The sequence below is a fragment of the Neurospora hispaniola genome (genome assembly GCF_033458365.1).
Source record: "Neurospora hispaniola strain FGSC 10403 chromosome Unknown B0T23scaffold_1, whole genome shotgun sequence".
Taxonomy (NCBI): domain Eukaryota; kingdom Fungi; phylum Ascomycota; class Sordariomycetes; order Sordariales; family Sordariaceae; genus Neurospora; species Neurospora hispaniola.
Genome location: NW_026944406.1, coordinates 5,081,537 through 5,098,556, shown reverse-complemented (window position 1 = coordinate 5,098,556; position 17,020 = coordinate 5,081,537). Strand labels below are relative to the sequence as shown.

The 17,020-nt window shown below is 51.9% G+C and overlaps 2 protein-coding genes across 2 annotated transcripts; both read left to right on the top strand.

The window, feature by feature from the left end:
* Nucleotides 1-6,873: 6,873 nt before the first annotated feature.
* On the top strand, nt 6,874-12,150 carry B0T23DRAFT_33035 (uncharacterized protein). Its single transcript, XM_062835708.1, has one exon. It carries the CDS (start codon nt 7,269-7,271, stop codon nt 11,949-11,951), a length of 4,683 nt encoding a protein of 1,560 aa, XP_062697658.1. The 5' UTR covers nt 6,874-7,268; the 3' UTR covers nt 11,952-12,150.
* A 2,371-nt stretch (nt 12,151-14,521) lies between these two features.
* On the top strand, nt 14,522-16,688 carry B0T23DRAFT_33018 (Metallo-dependent phosphatase-like protein). Its single transcript, XM_062835705.1, has 4 exons — nt 14,522-14,671; nt 14,809-15,666; nt 15,731-16,260; nt 16,376-16,688. Exons 1-4 carry the CDS (start codon nt 14,657-14,659, stop codon nt 16,638-16,640), a joined length of 1,668 nt encoding a protein of 555 aa, XP_062697657.1. The 5' UTR covers nt 14,522-14,656; the 3' UTR covers nt 16,641-16,688.
* Nucleotides 16,689-17,020: the final 332 nt, after the last annotated feature.

The window sequence follows — 17,020 nt, the reverse complement described above, 5'->3', positions numbered from 1 at the left end:
GTATTGCATAAGCCAGTGAGTGAACAAGAGACGTCCGGGTCTGGCTTGGCTGGCTGGCTGGCTGATAGACCGATGGGCTGACGCAAGCAAGGCGCTTAGCTGTCTTCCTCCATCAGTCCTGCACGCATTTACTCGCTTTGACTGGTCTATCGTTTAGTCATCTAGTCATTTACAAGCGGGGTCGGAGAGGAGGCTTTATAACGGCTAGTGATAGGGACTACACTACACTAGTAGGTAAAGCAAGCCATTCAACGTGTCATAAACTGCCGGTGTAGAAAGTCGAAGGATGAAGGATTCGAGGGGGAGGGGAAAAAAAAAGGAGGGGGTATTTAGATCCTCGTGACGCTTATAGGCTGAGTAAACGCCCAGTGTTGAAGAAGAAAAGGATGAGTGCGAATTTTTAGTCAAAGTCAGATATGACTTGTTATCAGAGGTGGAGTGATTTGAGAAATAGCTACATACTGCATTTTGATGCCGGGAATTTGGAAGGGCCGCATTGAAGGAAGAAGGGGACACTCTTTTATGGAACCACGCGGATCCACCCAGCAGAAGCTATTTCTCTGGGACTTACTAATAGTAATGGCGGCGAAGTAAAAACACGGCTCAAACCAACTTCGGCGTGTTATTCTCGAGGCGGGAGTGGCATCCAAAGCTATTTGCGAAGATGAACTTCGTCACTGGTCAGGAAGAAATGTACATAGTGTAGGTGGCACAACCCAGTCATGCTTTCTAGCTTGATCAAGAGCGCAGAATGTGTTCTATACCAGGCAGCCACATTCCTCTACCTACCCCAAGATCTTGGTCTTTGTCTTGCTAGCTTTGGAGCTTTCGAGCAAGGCTAACCTGGCTTGCCTGGCTAGCTTGGAGCTGGGGAAGCGCCCTACGCCCCAGGCAGATGGCGGGACGGGACACGGGAAAACAAGGTACATGGGAATATAATTCTTTGCCTTCTCTAGTGTGTGTATGTACACTGTACGCTCGATATGGCCAGGTGCTCGTGGGTGGGTGGGTTAGGTACACTAGTATGGTGACGATAACGGAAATCCTTAAATGGGGGGAGAACGATCGACTCATCGAGTCATATCCTCATCCCCATTCGATCAAGCTGAATTAGTAGGCAGGCATGGTGTGGTATGGCATAGAAAGAGTGGGAATGGATAATTGAAGATAGGGGTCGCCAAGTCATCAAGAGGAGACAGAAAAAAAAGAAAAAAAAGTATTCTTATAACACTACATAGGTACCGATCAAAGAAAGGCAAGGTAAGCGTGGAATGTTGGGAAGGCAGTCTAAACGTGATGGATGCTCAGCTAGCTTGGCGAAGAGCTGATGATGGAAGAAGGAAAAGGGAGGAGTGATTGTTCTGGCAACTCTCCGGTCATCCCACGACTTGCTGATTGTGACCTCCATCGGATAACTCAGACATAGGCATACGTTGTAGTGTAGTGTAGTTACTAGGCAAGACTTCTCTTTCTCTCCCTTTTTTTTTTTTTTTTTTTTTTTTTTTTCCCTCGGGTTTAGGAAACACAATGGCCACCAAGAACAGGTCTTAATTTCATTTTTCAGTAATCCCCGAATGACGTATAGGTAATCCAGCAACAAGGCAGCAACCCACGCAACAATATGTCGTCTATCTACACCTTGTACCCACTCAGAGCCGCAAAAACGACGACTCAAAAAACTTCACACCACTTGATGATCACGTTACCAAATACTGGACCATCCGAGACCCTCCAGAGGATTGAGAAGCTCTACCAGTAGACAGAAGAGGACTCTCTCCGAAACAGGACAATATGTGCACATGTTCACCAGATCCTATCCAGGGCGCTTGGTGTTCAACTATTCGACTTGTTCGGTGGTTGTCTAAGACGTTGTCGGTGGCCAATAAAATCTGCAAGAGCCCCTGTTGCGGCGAGCTTTTGGGTACCTAGCTTCTACCTTGGCGTAGATACGACGGGGGTCTTTTGGTGGTACCTCTACGCCTCACGGTGCTTTCACGGGATTGACACTAATAGCGCGTGATGCCATCCATGGTTCGTTCGTTCGTTGCAATTCTTTCGATTTTTCCAGCTTTCGAGGTGGATTCCAGCAGAGAAAGACATTGGCTCGAAATTCAACAAGGCGGAGGACTCCATCATCATCGCCCTTGTAACTCGTGTGATGTTGTGGGCAAGCAAAGCTGAAGAGTTGATGAGTTGTACAAAACTCGGGGCAAATTTTGGTCTAGAAGGGAGGAGGCAGCCTAAGCGGTTGATGCGGTTTTGTAGTAGCCATCGCAACTGAAAAGTGCCACGTCACCAGCCTCACTTTCCCTCGCAAAACCTACCACAATGGTATTTTGAGTATGGCGAAGCATTAACGCGAGAAGTTGGTTGGTCCAGTCACTTCGTTTCTTCGCTTTTTTTTGAGTTTACTCGCCACACCCGTGGACCCGGCCGGCCGGCCAGGGCCTAGTGTAGGGGGGCACGCAGCCACAGTGCAGTGTCTCCAGCAGTTCGGGTTCGATTTTCTTGAGAAGGATTCGGAACGAGGCGTATCTGGAACCGAGGCCCAGTGGCCGCCCAAAAGCCGACAGCATAGATCAGACCCAATACAATTTTTTTTTTCCTTTTCTTTTTCTTTCCTTTTTTTTTTTTTCTCAATCGAAGGAAGCCCTGCAGCGCATGCGATACGAACTGGATGATTGGTGTTATTACGTACCTCTAGGTTAGGTCGCTGGCGTTGGTTTTTGGTGGAGACTTTCCGGCGAAGACAACCGATGCCCCCTGGGCGATGGAGGCTCACCTCGTAGCAGTGGCATCGAATTCGAACATTTCTCTGATCATCGACAAACTTGTCAATGAGGGATTGGATGTCCAACTTGTTTCTTGAAAGATTGAAGGACGTTGGTATGCAGAATTCAGCTTGCTTGGTCCACCATCCTACAAGTATGCACAGTAGATAACTGACCATGTAAATTCAAAGTTCCTCATGATACCCCCTTGTGGTTGCTGATGCACAACCGTTGGCCTCAAGTAAGGTACCGTATGTAGTGTACGATCGTGAACCCACACCCCGTGTATGTAGTTCGCTCTGTTGTGATGTGATGGGTGAAAGAAAAAATAATAAAAAATCCTACTTTTATCATGTGAAGTTCGGTTTTCTCCAACATCCGCACCGGAATTTCTGCAACAGGCCATATAGGGAACACTCCGTGCTCCTGAGATTTAAGGTCAGCAAGATCACAGAAGATCCGGCCTGACCTACCCTTTTCAGTAGGCGTGAAGTCCAGAAGGGTGTTTGGTCACTGTGATTGGAAAATGAAGACCCCTCCAAATGCTCCAACTCCTCCAAAACTTCGCGACACCCACTGGCAGCAAGCCACAGTGATTGGCTACAATTCCTTCTCATTTTCCGTCCAATGAGACTGACCTTGTGCGCCGCATCAGGACATTGAACAAGGGACGGATCGACGAATGGTAGCGTGGATTTGGGCGGCTGTCGAAACGATGGCTTTTTCGACGATGCCCACTGGGCGGTTTACGGCAGGCGAACAAATCCCCGACTTGCAAAATCCATTGGCTTCCGAAATGCTGGGGTTCATGTACCTACCGGTGAGCTATCATTCCTGTGTCTTTAAACAAGGAGCGAAGTCTGTTCCAGTGAGACACAGCAGGGCAACCACACGATGTCTTCAATGGTCGAATGCCCCAGTGGTGCCCATCAGTGATCCATCCACCCCTGACTAAAGAATGTCGTGCTTCCCCAGAACAACGTGGATGACATGGCCCCGATAGCTTACGGACGGACGCTTGCTTGCAATGAACTGATGGATCAGCAACCCGTCCGTCGTGCTTTGCTCGTCACGACAAATGACTTGTAGCGATGACGAATGAATGAGCCTCGACAGACCGGTTCCACGGGAGCGAACGCCGCAGGTTAGATTTGGGACACGCCGCGAGTCTGCTACCCTTTGCGTACAAGGAGGACTCACTCGGTGCGAGGGGATAATCGGCTCGCTTGTGGTGTCCTTCAATCTCTCTATCCCGTCTTGCACGGACACGATTGACACTTGATTGACACGACACACAGGTCGCTACGGGCGTTGTGCGATGTGCGCAGACCAGACTGGGGACCTGGAGCTGGACGGGATGTAGGTAGACGGATGACGAGATGGGCGATACATTGACGATGGACCGCGGGGTGGGAGATTTTGTGTTATCTGTGCCATGGTCTCCGTATTGGGGAGATAGTAATGGCGCCACCATTATACCTGAAATTATACCTCGGACAGGACCCGTCCCCCCCTCGTTTCCTTTCTTTTGCCGGCGAGTTCATCTAGCGCCTCCGGGGGATCAACGACATGGATCCTGTCATCTTGAAGAGCGTAGGGTGTTTGTTGATGACATTTTGCTCGAAATCCTTGACGGCCTCAGGGGTTCTTGTGATCGGATCAAAGGTCGAAAAACATACCTAGTTGAGCCCAACACGGAGACACTAGTTTTCTCATTCCCGATGGCTGGCTCGGCGTGTGAGAGAACTTGATGGGGTTGAGGACGTCAGAGATTCCAACTTTTCCTTAGCTCTGAGTGGGTATATGACGAAGATATCACACTAAGACATGGTGTTCTCGCGAACCCCTGAACTCGTGGTTTGTAGATGACCCTGAGATGAGGGCGCAAGAACCCCGCGATAACCATTCATGGAACCTTGCCGTCCATCAAATTCCCGTGCCGCTTTGAGCCGATTGACTTGTCTATTCTGATACCGAAAGCCAGGGACATCCATGGCTATGAGATAGCTGGACAGTTGGAGAGTGCAGATGGCCAGATAAACGGGCCGGGGTCACTGCTCTTCATATCCCCAGTCGGCCTAGATGGTCGGCCAAGGGGGGCGCGGGGGCTCATCACCATCACGCAAATTTCTTCTGACAAGGTAAGTAGCAGCGATCTCCAGGCTTCGAATGGAGGCTCTGGGGATGTCCAGGAAGGGTCTACATAGTACTACACAGCAAAGGAATAAGAGGATCGAATGCGACCAGAGATTGAGGAGAGGGGAGGGGGTAGCATCGAACAAAATCCCGTTTGTTAACTCGCGCCCAATGGCACACTTGACATTGTCTTCTAGGTGCTCATAGGGCAACTCCACATGCATATTCCAGGGCTGTCTTTGCCTGTCTTTGGTTGTCGTTTTGAGCATGAGGCGGCACAGCCGCTCAAGGACACGCACTCTTTGCATTCGACATTGTGAAAGTTCAATTCATGTTCGCGTGATGCAACCGAGGTCGGTGTTGATTCAGTTGGTACCTACCCAACTTTTCTGTAGCGTCAGGTACAACACCGCAGTACAGCCTATAGTGTAGGGACAGGCAGGGCAGACAAGCCAACAAGGAAGGAAAGACACAGCGACAGATTTGACGCTCCATGTATTCATTCTCCACTCTTCCCGCTGCAGGTGGACTAAATGCTATTGACACCATGCAGCCAGCCCAACCAACAGCAACGACGCTTTTGCCTTTTGACGGGCAGCTTCTTCTTTCCTCTTCTCAAGCCACAAGAGGTCGCCAACTTGGACGCAGATTGGACACGCCACGGCTCTCCACCGCGTCTTCGCCCCTCTTCTGATTCCCAACTTTCAAGGATGACTCTTCACTCAGGTTCCCTCCCTCTTTTCTTCGGGCATCTTCCAGGTTGTCGTCGAAAGATCGTCAAATGCCATGTGCACAACGCATCATGTCAGTTTTTGTAAGCACTTTCCAGCCGACGTCTTTCACCGTCTCGTCACGTCGCTCATGCTGAAGATGGTCAAGAGTCAGGTGTTGTTGTTGTTGTTGACTTGACAACACTTTATCCTGTCTACGCCACCCCGAGTGTCAAAAGATAGCAACACGGGGCTGCCTACATCGGCACTAGCATCCGTCTCTGCCATGATGGAATTACTGCCCTGTATGAGTGGAATTACACCACGAATGAGGCCCTCCAGACTATGGCCCATTGAGGTTCTAAGTTAACTGTTCCCACCGATGGACTGGCCATTGTACCAACCCTGGTCCTTGTACCCTTCCACCCATACATGTCCGCATGGTCGGGTGTACTTTGGATGAACATGGTCGACATTTCCCAAGCACATTGTCGCCGACCTTGTCCATCTCATTGGCGGCAGATCCTTACTCTACGCGGCAAGTCGGGAACATGGGCTCTTTTTGCCGCGCTATTGATATCTCGACTTTAGGTACATACCTTACACTACTGCCACTCTACAGTACCTCACTACCTACCTCTACCTCATGAGCTCTTGTCTTGCCTTCACTACCCAACTAAATGAATCTTCCCACTACCTTGTCATCTCACCCTCTCTTCCCTTTTCTTTTCTCGAGGTAGTACCTCTCCCGCTTGGCTGCCGTCACACTCCCTCATTACTACCTCTACCACTTCAAACCAGCTTGACTGTACCACAGGGCTTCCACGTTGTAACTGAATTGAGACTACTATCCAGTTCCGACAAGTTCTCCAAACTAGGTAAGTGTATCTGTTCCGTCTGCCTGGGCTCACACGATGTTTCCTTTCTTTTCTGTTCTGTTTTATAGATGCTACATCCGACGACGCCTTCCCTGATGCGTATCCGTATTTTTCCCACATTACTACACATCACTATGTGCTGTGATACCCTCCATCTCTTCAACTTCACCTAACCCCCACCAACCATACACCCTCCATCCCGTCTTGCATCGCTTCCCAATACCACTACTACACATACACGAACAAAAACACCTGAACCCCCCCCTGGCCCCAAGAAGATATTCGTGGCCCACCATCACATTTCACCCATACTCAACCACTTACACACCAGCCCCGATGCGGGGCCCATGGTTCCCACGAATCGAAAGACTAACTAGTAGTAGAGCATCCATCCAGGGACTACTGAACCATCATTTCTTTTTCTCAGCCTCTTTCTTCCAAATTCTTCCGTCCGTCTGTGCTTTCGGTCATCATGGACATTGCTTAATCCACTCGCTGCTGTTCAAGAATTGTCGGGTACCTTAGCTCCCGGTGAAATACTGATACGGGATCAACATTTAATTGCCACGGGCAGGATCGAGCACCGGTGTTCCGCCATACGACTAGGCTTCTCCCGCTGCGCCGGTCACAGCCTCCCGTCCCTGAACACATACTCCCAGCGCGGTAGACTTTGGTTGTGTTACTCCTGCACAGCATTCATGTCGTGGACCACGGAGCAAGAGTCTTAGTATGGTCAAATTAGCCGGCCTTCCTCCGTGGGATATAGGATCACAATGGCTTCCGAAAGACCAGGACTTAGTCTTTCAGGCTTGCCAGCTGATAGCAGGCCCAAAAATCCCGGTACTATAGCGCCACCCGGTTCCTTATTGTTGAAGAAGAGAGGAGGAGAGCCAAGCACCGAACGTGCCAGGACACTACCACAGCCCAAGATGCCTAGTAGGCTACCGCAATCTTTGCCGCAACGGCGACCCTCCGATACCCAACCGGAACCCATTCAGCCTCGGGTTACAGCTGGAATCAAAAATTCAAAGGCTTTGGGCAACACCACGTTGATTACATCAGCAGCATCCAGCCGACTACCCGCGCCGACCATGAAACCTCGAAATGTGCTGAGGAGGAAGAACTCAGGGCTATCACAAGAAGTAGTGAACAGCATCCGCAAAGGCTCCCGAGACGAGACTGGAAACCATGCCAAAACAAGGTCGTCCTCATCGTCTTCCAACCCCCGGTCTCAGACCTCAATCGACTCCTCAGCCAGTTCGCGCTCCGAACTCAACCCAACAATGAACACGATGGAAATCCAAGCAGCTCACCAAGTCGAAGTTGCGGCAGGCGCGCCGCAAGCACCAACATTATACCCAGAGCTGGACAGATATCGCGACGTCAAAGCGCCAGCCTGCAATGGAAGCCTCAGCATTGAGGTGCCGTACCTGCTAACAACTCACGATCTCCCTCCCCCTACGCCCTTGTTCTCCGGATCTAGCAGTCAGATGAGTGGCTTCAGCAGTAGTCCATGTACAAGATTCTCCGAGTCACCAGGACCTGGTCCGTATAGTCGAGACACCACGCCTACGTCCATGTCCTCTCAGTCCCCTGGTATGATGGCGCCTTTACGATTCCCCGGAGCTGGCGTCAGGATGAGACAGGTTGACTCGATCCAAACAAGACCGCCTGTCAGCAGAAGAAGAGGAGGAAGCATATCGAATGAGTTGGATCTTGTCAGCGCTGACCCTCAGGGTTTACCATCAGTCAGGGAATCCTTGACCTCGTCGTCATCCAACTCGACAGTCCGTGAGCTTGAAAGGAAGGATTCCAAGAAGAAGAAGCAGTTATCACCCCTTGCGCCTAGCCCACCACTACGTATTTCGTCACACAAGTTTACGAAAAGCCACGATGGGAGTTTATCCGCACCGAGGCCCTGGCGTGCGCCACCGACCCAGCCAACGGCACCAGCGGCGGCAGCAGCAGCGCAACTTTTACCAAAGCCAGCCTCTTTCTCTCGACCCCGTCCCGCCCAAGCTGGCCAGCAGGCTGCGCCGCCTAGAGGGCAGCCTCCTCGCCGCCCGAGCAGAGATGGAACTCCGGACCTTCACTCTCAACTAGGTCTGCCCGTGCCCGTTATTCAGAGTAACTTGACATCTGCGCCATCTGAAAAGAGATCAAGCCGACTTCTGGCACCAACAACCATCGCCAGGCCTGGCTTGCTCTCATCAACTTCCGACACGCACATTCATCTCCTAAAACCATCCATAACCAGAGAGGCAACACCTGCCCCAAAAATGTCCAGGATGGGGGAAGATGCAACTACCATCAAGGCCGAATCAGGAAGGACTACTCGTACGCCAAGTCCTGGTGTATCGACCTTAAGACGCTTCCCCCTTTTCGGACGACGGACAAGGACAACCCAAGAGGTCCCTCAACAGAAGGATGAGAAAAAGCCGCCCAGGAAGGGTCCTGCCGCGGGAACTGGCCACGAAGGCTATGGGCGCGTCGGGCCAGCGCGCCGTAGGAGTAACAGTCTTGCAAACACCGGCCTAGCGATCCCTGGGACGATGAGCTCGCAAGAGAGCATCGGGACTAACGATTCCTTCTTGTTGGAAAGGATGGCACCTGTCGTTATTGCAGGCGGCGAAATCATTGAAAACAGGAATGTTGGTTCGGAAATGAGCCGGACGGAAAGCAGCCAAAGTATCGCGCGCGAACGACCCAGCGTGGAACCGCAGAACGGCTCGCAAGTCTCTCTTAACTCTATCCCTCGGAACACACTATGGCCGTCTGCATTCCCTCGCGCTGGTCAACATGCCCAGAGCTCGTCTATCAGCAGCTGCAGACCCTCTGAAAGTAGTGAGTCTGAGGCCCCAGTCCTCAAATCGACGTTGGCTTTGCGGAGATCTATACAAAGGTTGAAGTCTGGAGAGAAGGAACCCCCGAGGATTCCGGCTCCTATCGTCACTCAACCCCATGTTACGTCTCCCTCGATTACTAGTATTGATGCCAGTGTCCTCGTGACGGACGACTCCATGCTGGCCCCATCGATCGACGCCGCCCAGGGCATCAAGGCATCAGAAGGGCCCAAGAACCTTTCTGGACCCAAGCGTCTGATGAAGCGAGCTCGTTCTCCGCGAAAATGGAACTTCTTTGGAAGAAATCACAGTCAACCTGCTCCGGAGACGAAGAAGGTGGACATCCCAGAGAATGCAACTCCGGTGGCTGCTGTGGCGGCTACAGTCAAGGTCGTCCAAAACAAGCCGCTAGCATTCTATACTATGATGGACTCATCTGAGCAGGAAGATACCGATATCCCGGACTTGGAGGAAGTTCTTCGCGAAGCGAAGAGCCCGGATTCTCCAACTCACAAGCAAATCCATGACTTGCAGAACAAGGAAGCGGAGGAGCGCCGACCTTCCGTGACGCAAGAGAATGCGCATTCAAGCTTTTTAACTTCAGAAGCCAGCGCCCAGGTTCCATCGGTCGTCGAGTTCGAACACATGTCACCGGTTAAGTTTTCTAAGCTTCCAACGCCTTCGTCGATGCCTTCATCCGTTGCAACGCAGGCCGGAATCACCACCAGTCCTGTACAGGGCCGCCCGAGCCGACTTGCTCAGGTCGGTCGGATCCCAAAAGTCGTCAGTGCTCGTGCTGAACAAATATCACCCAAGAGTTTCTCTCGGCCGTTCCACAGACTTAGTGCTCAAGTCACGCCGTCTAAGATGGACCTTCGAGATGCATATTCCATAGCCAAGGGACCTAGTCCGCCCAGGCCATCGACGCCTGTCCGTGTGGAGCCAGCGACAACCGCTGAAATGGAGACCCCGACGCTAACTCGAAATTCGGGATCGATGCTTCCAACTTACCCCAGCGAAATTAGACAAGAGTTTCTCTCATTTTCACCGAGGAAGGGTTCCCTGTGCACCACCAATACCACAACTTCTAGCAGCTCCGGAGGATTCAACTTTGCCGAGGCTACTGCAATCATTCCCGAGCCTGATGCACCATTGGCCGAGGACGAGATTTGGGACGAGTATGATGACTTGTTTGGGGACGAAAGGTTGAGGCAGCCCCCATCCACACGATCGTCTTTCGGGAACCAATTTCACTTGGAGAAGTATACGGCGACCCCAACTCGACGCATCGAACCACCCCTGGAATCCCCAACTCTTCGCTCTCAATTCCAAGAACAACAGGTACAAAGTCTTACCCAAATTATGCACTCGCAAAGGATACCCGTCAGTTCTAGCGTCTATAGTTCCGATATGGCTGAGAAGGTGAAGCAACTCCTGGCCGATCATCCCAGCCCGAGATGCTCGTTGGAACCTGACGTGTCCAGAGAGTCAGAGATGCAGCGGCAGGGTGAGGCTGTGAGCAAGCAGTCGGAACTAGAAAAAGAGGTTGAGACTGAAAAGCAAACCAACAGCCTTCCTGTTGATGATTCACGTCGATCCGACTCGAGTCGTTGCAGTCAAAGTTCGGAGGATGGCTCGCCGCTTGCCTTGGTTAATCTACGCGTCGGGTCCATGACGGTCAGCAAGTGGCTTACCTTTGGGCATGTGCTCTTCAGTCCGGTCCGAGATGAGCTGCTCAACGACGTAGGCTCGCTGAAGCGTCCTTCCATCCTCGTTATTGACGGTCTTGGCAACGACGACTGGTCTTTCTATGCAGCCGAGACGTATCCAGCAGCAACGTTCTTCAACCTTTCGCCTCGTCCGCCTCGTCCAGCTGCTCGCAATGGCTCAACTGGTCTCCCCCTCAGTCCTCCGAACCACTACCAGGCACAGTACATGTCACACACTGGCAAGTTTCCTTTCGGCGCAGAGAGTTTTACGGCTGTAGTATTTCGCTTCCCGGTTGCGGCCCCCGAGGCACATTATCGGAATATCATCTCAGAGGCTCGGCGTGTCCTCAAGCCTGGCGGCTACATTGAGCTTTCGATCCTGGATGTCGATCTGAACAATATGGGCAACCACGGGCGTAAGGCTGTCCGCCGCCTGAAGGAACGCATCCATGCCAAATCCCCTGATGTCAGTCTTGGGTCGACCTCGGATCTCATCCTCCGACTACTTGGCAGAAAGGGCTTTGCCGATCTCAAGACTTGCCGTGTTGGCGTCCCGGTCGTTAGTGTCATTCCACGAACGCCTGCAAGCGAGAACGGTAAAAGAAGCAAGGCCGCTACCAAGAGCAAGTCTATGAAGGATGAACGCAGCCTTCCCGAGATGATCAGCGACGGAAGCCCTGTAGCAGATGAAAGCATCACCAAGATGGTGGCGAAGGTGGGACAATGGTGGTACAGCCAGTGCTATGAGAGCGCTGCTAGTACCGACATTGGCCCAGGAACCATCGGAAGCATGTGGAAAGACAAAGCACTCCTCGCCGAGTGTGAGGAATGGGGCACGAGTCTCAAGCTCATGGTCTGCCACGCCCGAGCTCCTGATGGGAGACCTCGCCTTGCAAGCATCTGATTTTCTTTGTCATTCTCCCCACCTCACTTACGCTCCTACCCGGCATGTCTTTCATTACTCGATACTCATGATAGAAGGAGAAGATTGAAAAGACAGAAAAGATGAAAGAGGGCGCGAGCCCAGCTGTGCAACAATACTGCATCATACACGACGAAAGAAGTTGTTCAGCCGGCATATCACGACACATATTACATTTTCTTTCTGGGGGAGGAGGGGGGGGGGGGGGGGGGGTTCCAAAGCTGTTGGCATACAGGACAATAACTTTGACTCCACTTCCGTTTTCCTTATTTTCTCTTGCATCTCCTCAGTCGACTGGTACGAATGGATGGAACGTTTTCCTGGTTTTCAGAGAGGTCGCCTTGACGGCTACTTTCTTATCAAGCTGTTTGGGTAGTTGGGATATAATGGTGATGAAAGGGGGAGGGTGAAAAGCCATTGACTGGTATTTGATGATATGGCGCAGGCACGTCGTTCCTTTTTTCCCTTCTTTTTTCTTTTCCCTCTAGTTTGTTTCACTTTTTTTTTCTTGTAACGACGTAATGTGCGGGTTTCATGACGACGGACAGGAAAAAAAGGCAAGAGAGAGATCAGGAAAGATTCTGGGATCTGTCATCACTGACTGGCAAGCAAACTGGCGTTAAAAGGCAGCGTTTGATTTTGGAGTTTTGTCACTTTTTGTTGTCGAGTTTAAAGCATGATACCTGTTGTATGAGAAGGAGGAGATGAGACAGAATAGAAGATGAAGATGAGATGGAGTGTGGAAAGGATCATCAGTTTATACCCGTACCATAGTATTTTGTATGTCAGAGGAGGAAGGGGCATATGTTTACATAGGTAGCGAAGTAGGGAGGCAGGCAGAAAGGCATCGTGAGATGTTGACAATGAAATGGGAATATATTGGATACAGTAACTCCCGGATCGGACGTCTAGTAATGACAACAACCACGAGTGGGATGTCGGATTCAGTCAACTTGATAAAGTGAAGCTTTTGATGAAATCAGCTTTGTTGGTTCTCGCCAAGTCCCCGAGCCCCCTTTCTACCCAGCTCCAAAGAAAAAGGGGGGTGTCTGACACCTCACTGTAAGTTACAGACGCCCTATGGATAGCAGCTAGGTTACCCCAGAAGAACTCCGGTTAGGGTGTTGGTACTTTTTACGGGCGAGTCTTGTAGTGTAGAAAGCCACATACCTCTACGCACTATGTACAGGTACCTATCTGTTAGCGCCCGGATTGCCTTTCGTGCCGATATAAGATCAGTACCTCTACTATGATAGACCCAACAGTTGAATTTCCGCCTCTGTTACCTCTGGTACACTCTGATAAGCCCGTAATCCGTCCCGTGCACCGGTAAAACCGCCAGAAATCTTACATTGTTCTCGCGAATACGCCGCCTTACCATCCTTTTCCACACATCTACACATCCACATCCACTTACACTACTAGGTATTCACTATACCGCGAGGTGATACTACCTCTATTCATATGTTCGCTCTCGCGCGCGGTAGGGCTGGTCCTACTGTCCGAGGGCGAATAGGCCGTACACGAAGGCCAGCAAATATATTCGTTTATGTGTGCTAGTTGGTGTGCGGACCCTGTATACGGGCTACCTACTCTATAAATCTTACACCCAAAGGAAGGGCAGAGGCAATGCCGCCCCAAACACTCGTTTCTTATCAACTGGCATCACATATGCATTGCGATACCTCGAGCACGCATGGTTGCGCATATGCATCTTAATTCTTTTGGTAAAAGTAGGTTTGCATGGACATCAATTCACCAAGGTTTCCGTATCCTTTGTACCTCTAGTGTAAAAAGAAGCATCGCAGAATGGGCAACGGGGGCTCCGCGATAGGGGAAGGTTTCACTCGAGATTCGAGAACATTTCTTTAGGTCGCTGCTGTTAGTAATTGCACCTGAATCTAGTGCATGCTCTAACAATGGCCGTTGAGTTGATCTCGTTCAGGCCTCCGTGCGAGGTCCCTTGGCGGGGCTCGGCCGACCCTGCCGACGTGGGTGAACCTTGTTGGCTAAATTTCCCCGGATTCCACTTCTTGCAGCGGCCGCGGGCAGGCATCTTGACCAAATGCCCGATCAATGGGGGGCGCCCGAAGAAGCTGACTTTCCCAGTTCCCTTGGGAGGGAGACTTTTGCTACATACACTACTACCTCATCGCTTCGCTCAGTCGCAGTGTCAGTGGCGACCTGGTCTCTGGCGAACCAACTTGACTTTATTTTGGATATATACAACTTGACGGGCTTCCCGTGCTGCATCCGACTCCCTAAACTTACCGAACGAGTCCCGTCGATCCTGTCAGCACCGCCCATCACCAACATCGAAACTCGAGTACCGCCTACGTACCGGACAGTCGACAGCCCCACGCACACGGACGCACACATCCTTCGCGAATCGAGATTAACATACTGGGATAGCTAGCTTCTCAACTTTACACCAAGCCCTGGCAAGGGATATCTCCAACTTCGACGAGTGGTTCGACAGACCGACCGTTCCGACATGCTCTAAGATGGGCATAGAGCCGCAGCAGGGCCACCTCCTTTCGTTCAGTAGCAGTAGTCGTTGTAGCCGGGACGCCGAAACCCTTGCACACACTCGACAGCGAACGAGGTAGTAGACGGTTGCTGCTAGAAGAGCAACTCCAGCAGGTCTAGAGAGGCCACAAATACATAAAACAAAAGTCTTATTCAAGATGACGCGACGAATTGTAGGTCATCTCTACTTCCATTTCTCTCGACTCTCTTTGCAAATGTTGTAGCCGTAGCTACGAAGAAGGTTGTGACGGAAGCTGTCTATAACATCACCAAACCAACCAGGCTAACTAACCCTTTTTCCCTAAACCAGGTCCGCAACATCATCCAAATCTCCACCGCCGCCGTCATCACCTTCCTCCTCATCTTCTTCCTCGACCGCAACTTCCGCGTCCTCCCCAACGCCATCCACGAATACCTGCCCACCCACCACGCCGGCCTCGTCATCACCGACATCACCGTCACCACCTGCACCAGCTACAACCCCTTTTCCAGCTGCGACCTCGACACCTCGGTCTGGCACCGCATCGACAAGGATCTCCACCTCGGCAAGACCCTCTTCTCCCATGGCTACCTCCACGTGAGCCGCAAGCGCGAGGAGGAGCTAAAGGAGGGCGATAAAGTGGTCGTGGACGTGACCGTCGGCCGATTGGACCCTAGCGTGGCCGACGCGGAAAAGGCCGCAGCCAAGGGCCTGGATATCAAGAATGAGAAGTGGGAGTCCAGGCCGGCGGGCCTGTGGGTGAAGCGATCGGCTAAGAGAGGGGCAAGTGATTCCAAGAATGCGGTGACCGGGATCGACGTGCTGTTTGGCGACGATGCGGTGGAAGCTAGGGAGGCGTGGAGCATGACGGGCACGCCGTTGTTGCTGGATGTTGGGCGCAGCGTGCCCTCTGCCCATCTGACGGTACGGAGGGGAGTGGAACACCCGCCTGTGAAGCCGGTGTTGAGGATTCGGGATAATGGCAAGTTCAAGATTGTACAGTTGGCGGACCTGCACTTGAGCACGGGCGTGGGAGCGTGTCGTGATGCGCTGCCGGAGGGGCAGAAGTGCGAGGCGGATCCCAGGACGCTGGACTTTGTGACGAAGATTTTGGAGGAGGAGAAGCCGGATTTGGTGGTGTTGAGCGGGGATCAGGTCAATGGCGAGACTGCGCCTGACACGCAGACGGTAAGGGATTTCGTCGTATCCTGATATCTGGAAAACGCCCGCGGCTAATACTCATTCTTTCTAGGCCATCTTCAAGTACGCCCAAATCCTCATCAAGCACAAGATCCCGTACGTCTCCATCTTCGGTAACCACGACGATGAAGGCTCCATGTCGCGGGCCGCCCAGATGGACCTGATCGAGACCTTGCCCTATTCCCTGTCTCGCGCTGGGCCCGAGAGCATCGACGGTGTTGGTAATTACTTCATCGAGGTGCTGGGGCGCGGCTCGTCTAGCCACTCGGCGCTGACGGTATACCTGCTTGATACGCACGCCTACTCGCCCAACGAGCGCAAGTACCCGGGCTACGACTGGATCAAGCCCAACCAGATTGAGTGGTTCCGGCAGACGGCGCAGGGACTCAAGAAGAAGCACCGCGAGTACACGCACGTGCACATGGATGTCGCGTTCATCCATATCCCCTTGCCGGAGTACCAGAATGGAAGGAATTTGACGCTGGTGACGTCGTGGAAGGAGCCGACTACGGCGCCAACGTTTAACTCTGGCTTTCACGATGCGTTGGTGGAGGAGGGAGTTGTGATGGTGTCCTGTGGACAGTGAGTCTCTCCGTTAAGCTTTTTTTTTTTTTTTTTTTTTTTTTTTTTTTTTTTTTTTTCCTCCTTTCAAATCGAGAAATCCAGAAGCACGCTAACATTCCCCCCCTCCCCACAGCGACCACGTTAACGAATACTGCGCCGTAGACTTCAAAGAAGACGGCAAGCCCGCCCTCTGGATGTGCTACGCCGGCGCCGCCGGTTTCGGCGGTTATGCCGGCTACGGAGGATTCCATCGCAAGATCCGCGTCTTTGACTTTGATATGAATGAGGGCCGCATCAACACGTGGAAGCGAGTCGAGTACGGCGAGGACGTCGACAAGAAGATTGAGGAGGTCATGATTGTCGATGGTGGACATCCGGTTAGGCCTATGCAGGACTAGGATGAAGACTGTACATAAGAGTCGGAAAGGAACGAAAAAAGAAGTTTGTTTGTGGTATTTACAACCCCTTCGCCGTCACCATGTCACCTCACTGTCTCAACATCTCAAAAGTAAAAACGCCACGCCGTAAACGCCGTAACCCGGGGCCGAGCCTCGAACAACACCTTCACCAGCTCCAGTAACCCCTCGCGCCCTTTCCGCCCCAAAACAAACATGTGACATGTGCAAAAACACCCGCGATACAGGGAGGGTTCGACAGGGTTGAAACGAGCCGGCACAAGTCATCACAAACGCCCTTTGAGCACAGATCTTACGACTACAGCAAAGACGGTGGTTTATAGCAAGAGGACACCTAGTCTATGTATGCAAACCCTATCTTA